The sequence below is a fragment of the Gymnodraco acuticeps genome, unplaced genomic scaffold (assembly GCF_902827175.1).
Source record: "Gymnodraco acuticeps unplaced genomic scaffold, fGymAcu1.1, whole genome shotgun sequence".
NCBI lineage: Eukaryota > Metazoa > Chordata > Actinopteri > Perciformes > Bathydraconidae > Gymnodraco > Gymnodraco acuticeps.
The window spans coordinates 319,716-339,045 of NW_022990165.1; the positions used below are offsets into that span (position 1 = coordinate 319,716).

The 19,330-nt window shown below is 39.1% G+C and overlaps 1 protein-coding gene across 1 annotated transcript in view; it reads left to right on the forward strand.

Moving 5' to 3' along the window:
• The window catches only part of tbkbp1 (TBK1 binding protein 1), a 62,741-nt gene extending 43,648 nt beyond the window's left edge, over nucleotides 1-19,093 (forward strand). Inside the window, 6 exon segments of the mRNA XM_034217552.1 lie at nucleotides 1,396-1,598; nucleotides 3,494-3,555; nucleotides 9,485-9,600; nucleotides 11,599-12,158; nucleotides 12,160-12,387; nucleotides 13,956-19,093. Coding sequence (XP_034073443.1) covers nucleotides 1,396-1,598; nucleotides 3,494-3,555; nucleotides 9,485-9,600; nucleotides 11,599-12,158; nucleotides 12,160-12,387; nucleotides 13,956-14,084 — 1,298 coding nt within the window. The 3' untranslated portion in view covers nucleotides 14,085-19,093.
• Nucleotides 19,094-19,330: the final 237 nt, after the last annotated feature.

Sequence of the window (19,330 nt, forward strand, 5' to 3'; positions counted from 1 at the left end):
CGCAGAAAAAGAGACCTCCAGATCAATGCGGGTGCTTGTGATTGAAATTCAAAACATCTGAAGAGCCAGGTACTCAGAAATGGAGGATTCCTTGATTTGCCGAGGGATCTATATTGTAATTACTCTCCAAACCTATGATATCATTCGACTTATTCAGATGCAAATTCATTCCCATTTTAGATTCTTCAAACAAGGCGGGTCACTTACACTGCTTTTATAGCAAAAAGAAGAAAACATTTGCAAAAATACTGCATAATATATTGGAATATAGTCTTAACAAGGCTTTGTTATTTTTCAATTGCATCATAGATTACAAGCTAAAAACTGCAGTCCAGCACTAAAGGAGATTGTGTCTAATAATAATAATATATTAATTTTATATAGCGCTTTTATGGACCCAAAGACGCTAACTTAAAGGGGCCCTATTGCGCTTTCTGGGGTTTTCCCTTTTTTGTAGTATGTTATATATGTTTTTGTGCATGTAAATGGTCTGCAAAGGCTACAATCCCAAAGTCCCCTCCAGAGGGAGTTTCTCTCCCACACACCCCTTGCCTGAAACACCTCTATTGGACTCCTTTGTTTACTTCCATAACAGAGTCCCATCACTATGTAATTCTCGCATTTCTATTGGCTAATGCTCCAATACACTGAACGTGGTAGGCTAAGGTGAGGGACATCTCTAAGCGGTTGACCAATCACAACAGAGCTGGCCAGCTAACCAATCCGAGCGGACTGGAATCTGGTTTCAGACAGAGGGTGAAAAGAGGTGCTGCAGCGCAGGCAGTAAGAGAACAAATAAATACATTTTTGAACATTAAAACATGTAAACATGACAGTAGAGGCACAAAACACAAATATGAACCTGAAAATTAGCATGATATGTCCTCTTTAAGCTGATCTAGAGTCAGTGTGTGCTAATCTCTGCCCTCTTCCAAAACGTGGGAGGCAGAAATGCATCAATGCCACCTCAACAGATGCCTTTACTGATGGTATACCTTGCATAAACTCATATTTAATGGAAAACTGTAAATTAATAGCTTTTTTTTTGTTATTAATTTGTGTGTCAGGAGTAAGTGAGTTGTGAATATAAGAAAAAAATCACTCTACAGTATGTGTGCACCTTTGTACGTGTCCAATGAGGAGGCAGGAGCTCAGATACAAAAGATGATGCACTGTTACAGTGTTTTCATGCTCAAGGACTGAGTCTGTGTGAGCGGAGCTGAATCACTAACATGCCCACGCAGATCGCATCACCCAGGTGCAAACTGAAAGATGCTGCCCTTGAAGAAGTCAACTCTTTACACAACAGCCGTGGACACAGGAGCTGCATTAGTCAGGGTAAAAAGCTAAGAAAATGTTTTGTTCTGAAGTTTGTTTCACTCTTTTTCCTCCCAGTGCTGGACTGTCCTGCTTTGACCCTTCAGAGCTCCCGTAGCTTGGACACTCTGTCCGACCTGAAGCTGCAGCGGCTGGAGGCCGAGCTGCAGGGGGCGCGGCACGAGGCCCAGGGGGCGCGTCAGAGGGAGCAGGAGCTGAAGGGGGAGTGTGAGAGGCTGAAGGAGGACATGAGGATGCTGCAGAACAGCCAGAGGGACAGGGTCAGTCATAGTTCCAGTTGTGTGCATCTATATCATTGTAATCATGTAAAGAATACTGCAAAAAGGGCTGTACAGAAGATTTCAAAGCTTAAATGAAAACTTTTCATCAAAAATATGACTTCAATATTCGAAAGCCCTGAACCTTTCAGATTCTTTTAAACCGGTTTTTTCTGCACAGTTGCAGAGAAAGATGTATGATATTTGTTATGTAAAATAACATAAGAGCTTTGTAAAGTCAATGTATATTTTGAAAAAGGATTGATTAAATAATTTAGGCAGGACTAGATTTAACATATTTTTAAAAACTTCATATTTTTCCACATTTAAAAAAAAAATGTTTGGCTAACACAATTAAAGTAAATGACTTATGTTGTAACAAAAAAGCAGATCATATAATGTATCTGGAATTGCTCTGCATCAAGATGCCATCACTTTTCTACTAACAATACAAATCTCCATTTCGAATGCACTCAAAGTTGATTTAATAAAATATGATAATAGGACTGACTCATTGAATCTGATGAATTCAAATTGAGGATAATGTTCGATGATTTTTAAAACATAAAGCTCCATTAAAAACCTCATTAGAAGCTTGAAATGTAAAGACATTCGGTACAGCCCCAACCGTAAATCTTTCTTATAATACAATACTGCAACTCTGATTAATGCAAAGTGTTCAGAGATGTGTAAAACATTAAATCTATCCCTAAAAAGTTGATATTGCACAATTCTGGACAACACCAGATCACCAGACCCCTGACAAAGACAACATTTTTAATATTGCTTATTGTCGTAACTGGTATGCTGCAGAACTGTCCAACATGAACAGAATCCTTAACATTCTGCGCTGCACATACTTACAGTGGTGGTCAACCCATAACACAACATATTCGAGATGAAGAGTTTTGTTCCAGCAGCTTTACAACACCAGCGGGGGACATATATTTTTGGCTCCAGTGGGACACAAATCCCTGACCTTGCCAATTTAAAGTTAAGCTTTAGGCATTGAGCAGATCCCAACACATCAGTGTCAGAGTCCGGCTGAACCCAGGACATTAAGTTTTCAAACATGCTGAACTCAATATTGTTCGTCAAAGATGGGTATATCAATAACACCCTAAAGACTGGAAGCATTGGGAAACAGCTAGCCTGTCCAAAGCCAACATAAAATATACTTCCTTAAAAAACTACAATGTCACATTCATATGCTTCAGCTTTCAAAACCTTATTAGATTTTTGTTTACATGTAAAACTATTAATACAAATAACTTGAATTAATGGGGAACTGCATGGAAGATTTAACAAACAACTTTTTAATCAGATCACTTTATAGTTTCTAGTAGATGGCATTTGTTTTGCTAGCTGTATCCCTCTGTTTCCAGTCTTTATGCTAAGCTAAGCTAACAAGCTTTTGGTTGTGGGTATATTTACTACAGACATAAGAGTGGTACAAAACACAAAACATCAACATAAGAACTCATTACAGCTGTTAATGTGCATTTTAATGCTACATTACAACATCTTATAAGTCAATAAAAATAAGCAATACCTCAACTTTCAAAATAAAGTTATCTTTCTCTTTTTTGGAGCAATATTGCTAGACATATTGCCATTTGTACGATACGATATTACTTTATTTGTCAGATCAAGTCTGAAATTTGACTTGCGTCAAGTGTTGTGAACCTTTTCCTCTTGCCTGAAATACACATATAAACACACACGCAGTGCTAGGATGATAACCATCAATGAGTACGACCTGTTTTCTCCCACGTCCACTTTATTTCTGACGACATTACCTTCCAACATGTTGGTTCGATGGGCTCATACTGTCAGATTGTGTCCAGTATTCCACCAGCACCTGCATGTTAATCTAATTTCACGCTCTACTTCGGCAGGAAATGACTTCTCAGTGCAAGCAGTGTGATGTGGAGTGGATAAAGAAGGTGGGAGATGAGCAGTAAGTGACCACCGCCGATCTCTGGGCACGGGGAGGGGAAGAAATCAAAACTAGAAGCGATGGAAGGAAAGGTCAGGAGGGGGGGGTGGGGGGTTGTTTTGTTTGTGAGGAGCATCATCCTTGGCAAGGATGGAGGAAAACAATAAAAAGCAGCAGGAGAAAATGTTTCTCTTAAAGCCGCTTCTCATCTCTATCTGTATTATCCTGCTGTGCTGAGCTGAGGTGATCTCCGGGGGTCTCATTAGAAACAAGACAAGCTGGGTCCAAAAGCAGCATTAATAAAGAAGTATTCATCTTAGTGCTGCATTTACTTTATTGAACTAATGTGAGCAGTAGGGGGCGGTGTAGGCACAGTGGAAAACTCCTTCCTGTCCATTTCCTCTTCTCTAAGTGGTCCAGTGTGTCTCTCTTTACATTATTTCCACTATACCTGAAACCACACAAAAAGAGCATTCAAGCTGATTCAACTCAATACTCTGCCACTTCCTGCCATTAAGAACAACAAAGTGGAAAGAAATTAGCTTAATTCCTTCATCAATAAGCATAGCTGTTTAAAGGTACATAAAGAAGTAAAACCGCAGCAGGTTTAAATGACTCCCACACAGTGAAACCCCAGAAGTGTTTCGATGGGGAGCAAACTGAAAGTAAACGGAGTGGCAGTGAAGAGGAGGACCTGGTACTGAGTGTGTGGTGGAAGCATACGGTTTTTTCCAGATCTTGGTCACCTTTTGGTTTTACTCAACAATATCACCTACAGTACTCCCACTGAAAACCTGCAGTGCCTATACTCGTGTTTCCTGGGGCCTTTTTCTTGTAATTGGGCTTATTTAATGTAAACTGCACCGATTGATAACGGTGGTTTGGTATTATGCATTGGAACCGTTGCCCTGTTAATCATTTAACATATTTTGAGGGACATTTCTATATATATTTTTTTATATTTAGGCTTTTGACAATAAATTAGGTTCACTGTGATGCTTTTAAATCTTCTCCAGTGTACTTGAAATATTGATAGCCGGAATCGAATTAGTGGATTTATAAAACCCACCTTCAAATGTGTCATAATATATTAAACTAAAGTTACAACAAGGCAATATCTTTTAAACAACAAGAGGTCTTCTTACTTTATGGCAAAGTTCTTTGAACTGTATACATGTTGTTAAAGAAGCCCTATTACTGTGTACTTTTGGGGGTTTTCCCTTTCCTATAGGTTGTTATATAGGTTTTTGTTAATGTAAATGCTCCAAAGGCTAAAAATATAGCACTTTTTGAACATTAAAGCATGTAAACATGTCACACTGCAGGAACAAAATACAATTATGAAACCTGAACATTGGCATAAAAGGGCCCCTTTAAACACGATTAGGTCAATATAGCAAAGGCATTCTGATTATTTAAAAGAGAGTGCCTTAGACCTTTCTCATGTTTTCTTCTCTCTACATGTATCCTCAAATAAACTATATTTGAGTACAGGAAGTACTCCCAAACATTTAAAACATATTTTTGCTTTTGTAATGTTTCTTCTCTCTTTCTTTTCCATCTGTTTTGTAAGAGGCGATGCAGGTTGTGGCTTTTCCTTAAAACCAGTCATATTTGTTTTCGTGACGATGTTTGTGGTTTTTCATTCGCCTCACTCATAACTAGTAATATGTAAACGGGATGCCCTTGCCAACCACACACTAAAACCACCTGGCAATACCCCCCCAAGCCACTGACTAATCCTTCTTCAGCTTTCAGAAAGTGAGAACTGTTTCTTATAAATCACGACATGATCATTTTGAGTTGAACCCCCACTACTTGTTTGAAATTCAAGAAAACATTGAATTAATGCTGTGTTTTGAAAATGTAATTCTTCCTAAAAATCCAGCCAGCCTTTGTGCGCAATTTTTAAACCCGTTGTTAAAACATTTGAAATGATTACTACTTACAAAAAAACAGGTAGCGAAGCTCAACCCACTGTGACTTAGCGTGAGGACTGTTTGACACCTCTGTTTGCCTGACAAAAAAAGCCCCCTCTGTTTAACATCCTGCCCCCCGTGAGATGCAAACTGAATATATTTTTCCAATAAGAGACACATAGTGACACGTTTCTAAGATCATTTGTTACTCCAGATCACTTATATTCAAACGTTAGTTGTCCCCATCGGCCTTGTCCTTTATATTAGCAAATGAGCTCCAGCAGGTTTAAAAAGTCAAATGATTATTGCTTTCTATTATTATTACTCTGTTGGCCTTAGTATTGGCTTTAGTCTTAAGCCAACAAAAGGGAGTGCAGGCAGCTGCAGTGACGGCTCTTTCTTTGAAACGTCTGATCAGATCAGAGGTCAGATTTCTGCCCACACTTAATCTCCCACACACATGTACACTCTTGTATCCGATTGATTCGGTGGCACGAATCTTTATTCAATGCAGCATTGGCATTATCACACCCCTCCTACGCACCGCACTGTACATTGTACAGTATGTTTGCACAGTTACACACAAGACAAAGGAAATACGAATAAATGCAAAATCACATGCTGCAAAGTATTTTTAGACATTCCAAGACAAAAACCAACAAGCGACCTGATTAAGAATTTCCGAAAAGATTGAGAAAGCCTACTTGAGCTGTGCAGGTGTTCACACATCTGCTTTACTACACGGGACTGAGAGTAAAAAGGTGTTGCAGCAAAAGCCGGGCCTCTGACACAAGCTGTCAAAACACAATGGCAAAAAACTCAAAAGTGCGACAGCACAAGTGTGAAAAAGGAAGGGTTGCATGCATATTAATCGACAAGAAATTCAGTGCACGCCTGTGTTTAGTAAGAAAGAAGTCAAAGCAGTGCTGAGAGCCACTTGAGAGAAGTCACTTTATGGCTGCTTTGGCGATATCATATAATACTACAACTCCCACCATGCCAGTAAGTAACCTAAGGATTGCTATTTTCATACCGATGCTCTTAATGTATTTATATTTGCAGGAGATTTCAAACTACCCTGACTCATTACAATGTCAGCATCAGGTTTGTGGAACTTTTACCACAAAGAGGGATGTTCATTGTTCTGAGGTGGGGGTGAAAGGGGGGGTCGATGCCCCCGCTCTCTGTGAGTCACAGCACAGAGGGTGGAAAACTAGGTGGGCTTGTCGCTAAACTAACCAGTGGAAGTTTTGACTTATTTTAAGCCTTCTTTTTTTTTAAATGGTTAACTTATTTGAAATGGGGTCCCTAGATTTATTTTAAATGATTTGGGGGTCATGAACTTGAAGCCATGTGTTTGAAAATGTGGCAAAACAGCAAGCAGGTTTTTTCAGTACGCTGATAAAGTATGTGCATAAGATTGTTGAGAGGGGAATATAATACTGTATTTCATCAGTAGAAAAGAATACCAAGTGTTCTTCTGTTATATACCAAAGTGGCAGGCTTAGACACATAAGTGGGAAGACTCAATTAAGTTATTGCGCGGGTGTGTTGGGGAACACTTCTTATTTGACAGCGTGCTTTATTTGCTGTGTAGGCAGGATACATTAGTGTTTTTCATTTCTTTTTTCTTTTTGTCGTGCTGGTGTTTCTGTGGAAGTTACCTCTTCCTATTCATGCAGTAGACATTTCCAGCATGTGTTGCAAAAGTGTTGTTATATAGCAATGTTTTATCTGCCACAATCTCTATGTAGGAATAAACCAAGTCAATTTCTGATCAACAAGAGGTAAAAATGATCTTTCGGAGATGCTATATCAGATCTGAGGTTGGCACTTACGTACGTGAAAAAAGCCCTTTTTTATCTTTCCGCTCATCATGGGGGCAGGTGCTCATGCTGACTGAGCATTTGCCAACATAAGAATTTCAACTTGTGATATCTGGTTGAAAACATAGGACTTGACGCTAGTTTTATTGTTAAGACAAAGGCAACTGAAAGTGCTTTTCATACATAATTTCATACAAAAAAAACGCATACAATTTTTTTTTAAATGATGAAAAAGCAGAATACATTTTCTTCTCTCTTCTATGTTTCTCTATTTTCTTTTCCTTTCTTGTCTTATTTTTTATAAATCATTCATTAAACATTTTTATTAAAAAAAAGTATTATTCATTTGTTATTATTATTAGTTGTGTAAATATGTTTGACATCAACTGTGAAAAATGACCAAGAAAATAATTATTAATATTGATATTATAAATAAACGCTATAATTAAATAACCCAAGTATTTTTAAATATATATTATTAATTAAATAATACATAATTTGTAGAAATGTTAAAAACTGCCAAAGGGAAACAATGTATTGGCAATGGTATAATTATATGTATATTGGGTACCACTTTACAATAAGACTACCCTTATAAAGGATTCATAAAGGGTTTCGTATGACAAATAAAGAACCTTGAACCTTGTTTATAATTAGGTTATGAATTAGGTTGTAAACACTTTATTAATCACTAAGAACCATTTATAAACCAGTTCTAACTAGTTTTCATACATCAACACAGGCTCACTATTTGGCAAGATGACTAAGCCTTATATTGGCTACTTAGCGAGAATCAACTCAGTGATACCAGAACAACAGATACCAAGGATGCTGGCTGATGAAGAAGACGATGAAGAAGACGAAGTAAGCTAGGTAGCCAATATAAGACTTAGCAGTACATGTAAATGTGGGCTCACTAATTGGCAAGCAACCGGTCACAGTCTTATAAAAGCTTATTAAGGATTTTTAAAGTGTTCACAACCTAATTAATTAATTAATTACAAACTATTCGTAAACCCTTTATAAGGGTAGTCTTATTGTAAAGTGGTACCGTATTGTATACTGACTTGTTGTGAGAAGTAACTACAATTCTACCCGTGGTATACGCTCATTATATCACGGCTAAGAACCAATCAGATTGCTTGATTTGACTTGTCCGTTTCATAATTATTTGTATACAGTCACAAATGCCATTTAATTAACAGAGAGAATGGCAAAGTGGTTCATGATGAGTGTTTACGTTGTGCATAACATGCTAAACCATGTATTATCGGTGCAGAACATGAACATGTTTACATGGATTTAAATATGATGGTAAAAGTAATTGCATGTCTGGTATCTTGTGAAAGTTTGTATTCCCATTTCTTATTGCAAAATGACAGTAATCAAACCTGGCCTTGGTAGAAGAAAATGACTCACGCTGGCAGGATACACTGATCTTAACAGATCTCCAGTTAGATGTCAGGGTTTCACATCTTGCAATTAACATTTTAATCTACCATCGTCAGAGCTGGAATGACTGAATTTCAGGTCAGGACAAGGGAGTTTATAAAAATTGCTGCAACATTTGAGATAAGCTGAGTGTTATCAGATTTGAGGGCAGCTGCAGCAGCAGTAACTATTCTTTCTATCTCGACAAAATCCTCCTACAAATCTCACTCTGCTTCTAACCACATACAGTTAATATCACTCTTGATCCTGTCTAAGCTTATAAGTATATGGTTAAAGATGCACAGAGATTATTCCTTATATCTACTTGTTTCATGCCTGACAGTAATTTATATTGTGGGACTCAATGATGAGTTTCAATCTAATAACTGAGCCTGTTGCCATGGTTGGGAAAAACACAGAAGCACATCCTTGTTTACGCTTCTTGAAATAGAGTTGCTCCATCAGTGCGGCCCCTGAGACAGTCATGACACATCTCGCATGAGTGTGATTTTATGCACTTCAAATTATGTGCCGTGACATGCACTCTAAAAATACAAGCCGATAAGCCTCTCAATTAGCCGGCCTGATTTGTGGGGCTTTGTCAGGGCTGTGGATCAGTGTGGATTTCTACAGTTGCATACATCTTACAATATTAAAGACTATGATTAACTTCCATACATCACAGAGTTGCAATATTGTAACAATCCACCCACAATGTGATATTCTGCAATGACAATTATTATGATAATGACTTAATTGCCTTCCTTCCTCCAGGGTGAATTTGGCTCTGGCCTACACGGAGCTGACGGAGGAGCTGGGACGCCTCCAGGCGCTGAGCTCCAAGCAGACGGAGATCCTGAGGAAAGCGTCACAGGAGCAGGCTAGCCCAGGTGAGCATGCTAAATACTGTGAATCAAAAATGTTGAAAGGCTGGGCCACTACACAAATGTCCCTCAGGATGGAAGGTGTATTTAGCTCCCTTACTTGAGTAAAAGCAGGGGTAGAATGTAACCAAGTACAATTGATCAGTTGCTCCACCTTTGTACAAATTTGAGGTAGATTTTTTGCAGATTTACAACTTCTACCTTACAATGAAAAATGGAAATCATTAGTTACTAGTTACTCTTTACAAAACAATTATATCCAGTGGTATACAAGCTTATGTATAATTGCTCCATATTGTTCTAAAACATTAAAATACTCAACATATTAGTGATGAAAACAGAATACTATAAGATTATATCATAGTAAAGTACTTTCAATTCTGTATATTAAGTACTTTCTTATGTTAATGAGCAGCGCCATATCCCGGATTTCCTAAATACCAAGGTCCAAACATGCTAGGGGGGTTTGGGGGTATACCCCCCCGAGATTTTTGGGATTTTCATACATACAAATTAAATATATTTAATTGTATTCTTTCTCTTTAATTGAGTAATTATAGGGTTCGGGTATGGGTACCTTAGGCTCACAACCAAAACAAAACTAATCATTTTGAAATTGAACATACAAATGTTTTAGTTGATTTGGATTAGTTTGTAAAACTACATTTCATGAAGTTACTGTAGGTCTTACATGTTTTATTATAGAGGCATTTAAAATCAGCTGGTTATCAGAAACTCACACAACATGTTGTGGAGTTCAACTTACAAGTGCTAGACGAGCAGCACCTTCTCTTCCTGCACACATATAGCGTCTCACAACTTTGCGTCTACCATGTACCACAAACACAAAGGCATGCATTGCCTTTACGGAGCTGTGAATAGTACAAACTGGGATATTATTCTGCATAAATCAACGAACGGCTGCATTTTAAGGCAGCTAACAGTGGGGAAAACAAAGAAAACCCCCAAACTGCAGTTAACTTCTCCCCATGGTGCTGTTTTGTGACTTGAATGGCACTTCATCTTAATTAGTACCAGCATCCTGCAAGAAATATGATTGCCTCTTGGCTATTTTTAACAACAAAACAAATATTTGTTGTCAATTGTTGAAATAATCAGTTGGGATTTGGGAATTTGTGTAGAGGCTTAAACGCTCTCCTGTGAGAGTAAGCGTGATCTGAAGAGTCCCGTTTGCGTCTTTCCACCTCATTCGGAGGCCTAGAGAGTGCACCAGAGCACAAAACACCCCCTCCCTCTCTAACACCTCAACCAACCGGCCATAAATTATGCTTCCTCTTTGATATGGGAAGTGAAGTGGTGACTATAGGGCTGACTGACTCATCAACAGGTCTTATTACACAAACTATACGACTGTACGGATTTTAATCTTTTAATGAATGCATAGCATAGAGCATCATGATGTGCATTTATTTTCTGATTCAACTGAATATCCTGATGAAGCTTTCGGTTTATTTAGTGAAGGTGTGAAAGGATTATAAAACTGTTGAATCAGTAACATTGTCTACAGTTCTTTCTTGAAACAGTTGTATTTATGTAATGTCTTGGTGTTTTGGATGGATACTCTTTTATAAATCCACATAATCATAAGTATGTGTACACCTGTAACTACCATTAATTCTCATTTTAAATAGCTGGAAGATCACTATTGTCTGAAATATAAGTTTATGCTGCACAACTAAGATATCACTTCATTAATGTACAGCTGCAATAATTAGTCAATCAACAAAAAAAGAATCGGCCACTTTTATCATAATCAATAATTAATAATAAGTAATTTTTTAAGCAAAAAGGGCGGTAAAACAATCAGCAGGTCAATAATGAACATAATGGATTGTTGTGGCCCTAAACTTAAATGACAGTAAAGGGTCCAGGCCAGACCACTATACACAAATAAATGACATATCTGCTGTATACTGTAGTGTAGTCAAATCTTCCAACTTTCCTTTTAAATATGTTTCTACACGTTTGTTTTTCTTCTCTCAGTCCAGCGTCACTCTCCCATCCACCACCAGCGCCACTCCCCAGTGTCTCAGCGCCACTCGCCCATCTCTCAGCGCCACTCTCCGGTCCCCCCTCCATCCCACCACTCCCCCATCCAACAGAGACGCTCCCCTGTGCTGCAACGCCTCTCCCCAGACATGCACCGCCGCTCCCCCCTGCTCGACGTCAACGATGGACCGGCCTCTTACTCCTGCCGGCCCCCCAGCCAGCATCTGAGGGCCAGCTTCCAGGGCCGCCGCAGTTACTCCGAGGTGTCGGACCCCTCCGCCTACCACTGCCCGCCCCGCTTCTCCCTGGACCCAGTCTCCACCCTGCCTAAGCCCCGGCCCTACATTGACGGCTACGCAAAACAGCAGGCCCAACATGGGGGCTCTCCTCATGGAGGACTGCAGCACAGAGGCTCCCCGTCCCACCATCAAGGCGGTTCAGGAGGGGACGGGGGTCTCGGAGAGAGCTCCATGCGCCACTCGAGAGAGATGCCATTCCCTCTGTCTGAGGTGGCGCACCTGCATTTTGAGCCTCCTGCTCCTTCTACACCGGCCCCCCCAGCCTCCACAGTCCTCTGAAGATGAGGAAGAGTGGAACTGCCCGCATCCCATCAGCCCCCCACGGACCCTTGGCGTGCTCTCTTCTACAGTGCCCAGTGGTGTGATGAGGGGCCCGGCGTCCTGCTCCGTGTTCCCCATCCCTCAGAGGTCTAACACCCTCAGCTGCCACCCGCAGCCCGGCTACATGTCAGCAGAGCACGCTCAGTCCTGGCCCTCCATCAACGTGAGTAAAAACAAGATGTACGACTAAATTACATCTACAGTTGTAGACGTGCGAGTGGTTCTGAAACTATTAAGTTGCAGCAGTGAAACATTTTCCAAAGTAGCAATTTGCCACAACTGTGAGAGTGCTGAGCTGTTTCACACAAAAGGACTTTTTTTTAACACTAAAACTCTTTCCAATGAGTAGGTATTTTTCGCACTAAAAGGTCAAAATCTTCTTAAAGGCCTCCATCTTCCTCATGTTTCTTTCTAGTTCCTTTAAAATAATTACATAACAGAAATGTTTTTTCTTTTTTTCTTAAAGCGAGTTTTTATTAGTCAAGTATGTTTGGCCTAGCTTAGCATAAAGGAAAGAAAACAGCCCTGTCCACAACGAAAATGTACAACATCTCTAAGCCTTAAGACTAAATAACACGTTGTCTATTTAAAGTACACAAACAGAAACGTGTGTGGTTTAACAGTGAGAACATAAGTGTTAGTATTTGTTGTCAATCATCAGCTGGGTGCAATTATATGCAGTTTCTTCCTAATAGGGTTGCATGGAATAATACCATTGTGACAGTAAAGTAAAGACTAGAAATCACCAGCCAAAACTGGCATCAGTGCTAAATACAGAGATGGCAGTCAGCAGTCCACGATGTATGAATAACCTGTAACTTAACTTGAACAATCAAGATGCATCATGTAAATAAACAGCTTCGGGGTGTTCATTTTTAAACTTGTGACAGTGTCAGGTTAGCTGTTCCACCCTTGCTAGAAAATTGCATAAGTTGATTTCAGAAATTAGCTGAAACAACATAGTTTAACATTGGTGGCAAAGCCTTCTAGAAACTATAGGACTTATTACTGGTGTCTATTGTAGAAGATCGGGGTGGACAAAAGGTACAACAAGATGCTGGATTTGAGAAGCAAGACAATTGTTTGTTTCCCCATTTCCTACAGGCTATCTCGGTTTATTTAAGGCTTATCACAAAAGCTACATTTTGGACTTATTATCCTTTGATACAATTATTTCTTGGACAGTACATCACCCAACAAAATGAGTAATCTTGAAATGCCAAGTTTCTTTTTACCATTTTGATGAAGGTAACCAAACTTTAATGTTTGGCTTCAACTTTGCATTTTTGTGACGAGGATTTCAACAATTTTGGAAGGCACTGAAAATGATGTTGTCCTGTTTAAAATACTACCTGGTGGGCAATTCAAAATAACGCATGGACATGTAATGGATATTAACTTTGCTCTAATAAGTCTTCTTTCTAAACGTAGCTGTCTAACACAATGAATCAGTGCATAGATGAGAGTTTCCTCATGGATGTAGTACCAGTCGACCTATTATATGGCAAAACCCTGTTGTGTAAGTCTGAAGCGGTCACTCACCAAGTAGTGATATGATTGTGTTGCCTCCCACAGAATGACTAATACAATCCAGTGAAGTAAGTTGAGGGTGGTATGTGATCTATAATTCCTGTGTGTGTGTGTGTGTGTGTGTGTGTGTGTGTGTGTGTGTGTGTGTGTGTGTGTGGTGTGTGTGTGTGTGTGTGTGTGTGTGTGTGTGTTCCCCTGCAGCTCTGGATGGAGACGGAGGAGAGCGACATGCGGAGCTGCCCCCTCTGCCAGCTGATATTCCCTATTGGTTACCCTGACGATGCCCTCATCAAGCACATTGACTCCCACCTGGAGAACAGCAAGATCTGATTGCCATGGCAACAAGCCCGCGCATACATCTGCGCTCTCCTCTTATAGATAATGTTAGAGAATTCGCAAGCCTGGCCAGAAGGAAAGTCAAAACACAGAAACACCAGTTAGCTTTGTGAGAACAGAGTCTCTCTAGATGGGGAAGCAAAATGAGTGCAGGTGTCAGTTATATTTGTGAAGTACTTCAACACGAGTCTATCCTGGATTCCACATGCAGAGTCCTTAAAGGCAGCCCTGCCTGTATAATCACTGGTTCTGGTTGCTGCTGTTTTGTTATGAGTCTTGTTGTGCGGTTTGAGGCAGTTTCAGGTATCGTGTTGTTGTTCGCTTCACAGTACAGTATAGCACATTTTGATTTAGCAAAGTAAGCCAAAGAGGATTTATAAGAGCTGGCAGGTTCAGGGGCTCTGCATGTCAAAAAAGCTAGTTTCAGTGTTCGTCAGGGAGATCTGAGGCATCTTTCTACTGTTCTCACCATTTAGCTTGAAATACTGTGTACCCGTTTCAAACACAAACAGTATATGTGGCATAGGTTTCTGTGCGGCAGGGGGCCAAGAACAGTGATCTGGTAGAAGCTGATTTATTGAATCGGTCCGACCTGATGAATGATTAGTCGTAAGAGCAAAGATTTGCTGATGTTGACCAGAGTACAGAACGACACTGTGAAGGAACTCTGATTGCTAATCAAGATTTGATGCCAGGTCACTTTCACTTCTCTAAAATAAGGTTTCTTTTTCCGTTCAATAAAGTGTCAAACATTCCAGTCTCATTTCGCCTACTGACAAATCAAGCTGGGGAAAAGGAATGTGAAAGTATGTTTGAATCAGCCTGAAAGCGGTTTTAACCCGAACAGAGTTATGATGCCCTGCAGGGCGGGGCACTGATGTTGATGTGTCCTCTATACAGGTCGAGGGATATTTTTAGTCCGATTAATGCTTGCGGCTTGTTTAAAAATCCAATTAACTCAGCACTTTAAGTTGGCTACGCCTATACAATGTATCCGTTTTCAGTCCCTGTGTATATTTTCCATGAATGATTTACTATTTATATTGTCCATCTGTAAGGCAAAAAAATATAAAAAATATATTTTTGCAAATGTTAATGCACCACATGTTCCATGTTGGTGTGCTTGCCCACTGCTGTATATACAAAACAGTTTGTCAAATCCCAACGCACGAGGTGGTTTTCTGTACAAAGACTTTGAAATAAACAACTGGGATTCTCTTTGGTCTTCCTAAAGATCTGACTTTCAAAACAGTTTGATGTCACCACTGCCCAGACCATCCAATAAAAAACAATACACAAACACACTCGGCTGCATGAGATAAGACTTTGAGTGGCAGTGTATTGTGTTTCTATATTGGAGGTCTGATACCAGGAACTTCGTCTCCAAACAGCAAAGTTATCTCTGCAGGGTTCCAGCAATGACAGTATACCCTTCTTTTGATACCTGGGTTTAATTTGTAATCGCGATTGATTCTTTACTGGAGATCTACTTATGGGACTTGAACTTCTTTTGGAGAAAAATACCAGAAAAAACAACAACAAAGTTACTCTGATGTCAGCTAAACTAAGGCTTTTGGTTTCCATGTACAGTTTCTTATGAAGGGGATGTCCCAGCAAACCTACCCACACTGGTTAAAAGTTACTGAAGAGATGAAATGTGATGATAGTGCCAACAATCCCTGTAGTTCTCTCTAAGCAACACACTGAATCCTAGAAGCTTTGCTCTAAGCTGCACATTTTCTCACACCAATTTTTTCCAAAAGGGATCAAGAAATACAGTTGCCTATATGACTGAAAGAAAACATTTCTTGAGAGTTCAGATAACGGTTCTGTTGGTTATGATAGCATTGTACTAACCAGGTTAATTGCTGAGATCAGGGTGAGCACTAACACCGCCAGAAGAGATGCTGAACTGCTGTTGCTAGCAAGGTAACCGCTAACGTGCTATCAGCTAGCCTGTTAACTCTCCCTTGACTTTTTCATTCACCACTTTGTTCAATAAATAGTTATTTTACAGGGAAATCAAATTACTGCAAGCCGTTAGCAAACTTGTTAGCTTGTTAGTTTAGCTCCGTCACCTAAATCCACCTAGTTTATAAAAAAACAGATATTTGTACTATCAACTTCTGTCGCATAGCTGTTCTTCAAATTACCTCTCTTTTGTTGAGTCGTTTTTACTTCGAAAGTGGAGGTTAAATGAAAGAAAATGGTGCAACAATGCTAATAAGCTAAAATAGCCACAGGTATTTTGGATTCTACGGCTTTCTAATCCAGACTGCACTGTTAGAACGTCCTGCTGTTTCACAAATGGGCAAATTGGGGGATAAAAGTCATCCAAGTTAAACTCAATTCCATCATGCGTTACATTTCAGTCTCTATTCAGTGGCCCTAAAAAGAGTATCAAGACGAGATGCAGCAGGATTTGTGGTATTTAGCTGAGAATGTGACATCAATTTATTGATCATTTCATAATCATTCGTAATCAATTGGGAAAGCAAATGTTTTTTTGTTGTTGTTTTTTTAAACCACCTACCACCTCCTCTAACCACATCCTGGGGAAACCCTGAAAACATTTGAGAATTTCACAAGAAATAGTGTGAAGTTCAAAGTAGTCAACAACAAACACAATCATGTCTAGCAGAATCTTCTAACTTCCTGCCCCATTAATCACCTTTATGAGCCCCTGTTGGGATCTTGATCTGGATAAACAATAGGCCTACTCCTATTATTGCTAATGTTATTTTGTCCCAATAGACCTATTTTTAGCTCAGACATTTCAGCAATTCACTTGGTGATTATTGTAACTGATGGAACGTAACTGTAAAAGACGTGAATTATCTTTAAAAAGGAACAACATCCTGAGGTGTACAATAAAAACTTCAAGGTAGTATACCGAGAAACTTGACCATTAAATCGCGAGGGCTTTATTGACTCCCAATTATTCTATACTGTATGTATGTTCCTATATCACTCTGTGTATAAAGGTATTTAAAGTTGTGTACAGAAAGGTATTTTTTTTTTGTAAGTGTGTAAGGCTAATGCAACATGTTCTCTATTATTCAACAACTTCAAATTGAAGTGTCTGTACATCGGTATATACCTACAATCCTAGCCACCACCACACTACTTATGAATTTATGCGACTTTTATACAAGAACTACCCTACAACTTTACTCACTATGTAGTAGTATGTCCTCTTGTAGTCAACTTATATCCACCTACAGCCTGCAGATAAGAGTGTATTTGTTGTAAACTGTGGGATGTGTGACAGTGAGCACTTTCAGACTACACTATGTTTGAAGAAAAATCCAAGATGAATGTTTACCTGAAGGTTTCAGGGATTCTACGGAAGCCTTAAATGGCCATGGTTCAAAAAATATCATTTCTAATTTTTTTCTGTGGTACAGTTTATGTTTTGTCGAGACAACGAGATCTGGGCCTATGCTTATTGCATTTTATATTAAAACCATGGTTTTCTCACTGTCTTTAATTGTGTCATAATTAGGTCTCAACAAAAGTATTCAGTATATTTGGAAAACAACATTTGTTATTTCGAGATAATGACAAAAATGTTTTGTCATCGCTAGAAAACAAGTAACATTACTTCGTTATCGCATAAATAGAGGAATTCAATATTTAAACCATGGCGATAATTCTGTTATATTAAAAAAAATACATTTGTCATTTTGAGATAAGGACACGAGAGACTGGTGATCTCTAGAAAAAAAGTAAAATGATCTTGTCACAGGGAAATGGATAAACAATGGCCATTTAGGGCTTCCGTACACTATACAGATATAGGACCTTGATTAATATTTTTTCAGAATGATTTTTTTCATGCAGCAAATAAAGATCAAAATGTGCATCTGACTTCACTGACGATGATGTAATGTTGCATCACAAACAACAAGTTAAACTGCATTTGGAATCTTTATGATAACTGTTATTTGATTTGTATATGAATTCAGATTAAAACAAATGTCATAAGGAAATGCTTAAGTGCAGCAGGTAAAGAAACGTTGCACTTTTTTCTCCAAAATCAGAGGACCCACATTGGCTCACAACCAAAGACAACAAATAGTTTCCTGACAGAGGACATTGCAGAGTTTAGCGTGCTTGTTCATGTCAGTGAGGAGGAAGCTGCTGCATTGTGGTCAATGGTGGCAGGGATGTTTTCAAACCACAGCCTATTGGCCAAAAGCGGCAAAGCAGAGTGAACACACATAGTACACACACACACACACACACACACACACACACACACACACACACACACACACACACACACACACACCACACACACACACACACACACACACACACACACACACATACACACACACACACACACACACACACACACACACACACACACAGTACAAGCTCACATTGTGATGCACAATGATGTTTGTGCTGTAACACATCTGCAAGTATACAGAAGCTGTTCTGAGGTCACATGAAGATAAGAATCTATTGTTCAGGTTTAAGATTTTTCTTTTGTGGCTGCTGACTGTCAAGATCTCATCTGTTTTTCCTCTTTTTATGTTTCCTAACAACCACTTTGGTTTACTCAGGAGATAACAGAGTTCTGTCATTGTTAGATTATATTAAATGTTTCTTTATCATGGAATTTCACTCCAAACTGTCCCTCAGATTTACTCAGGAGGCAAACGGCTAGGTCCAACAAAGAGAAACAGTTTTAAAAAGGCCAGATCTTTCATTCTTGTATAGCTCCTCTCTCCTGTAAGTAGCTTGCGAGTCTCCTGGGTAACACTAAGCGCACACAAAGACCTCAGCACTAATGAACTCTCCGCTACACTAATGAGAAATAATGTCTACTCTACCTAACGTCTGTGTGGTGCAACAACACTGCTGGCATTCAAAGACCTTTACGAGTGTGATTAACTAAAGGAAAGCAGCAACAAAGGTTCATGAAGATTCACTTTTTCTTTCTCTCTTTGTCTGTAAATATTCTATTAAATAAACTGGAACATGCACTGAAATAATGTGTGAACTGGCATCTGTATGCACAAATCATGAAGATATTTGCCCCCGGCCACATTTTTACATTATTTTTCTGTTTTGTGATTCAATTTAGAACTTGTGAAGCGCATACAAATATATCATCACAGAAGTTACCCACTTTTTGTTGAAAAGCACAGATGAAAAAAAAAATATTACAGCCACTAGGGAAGTCTTCTTCAATGTGCTTGCCTTTCAAAACACCTTAAGAAGCATTA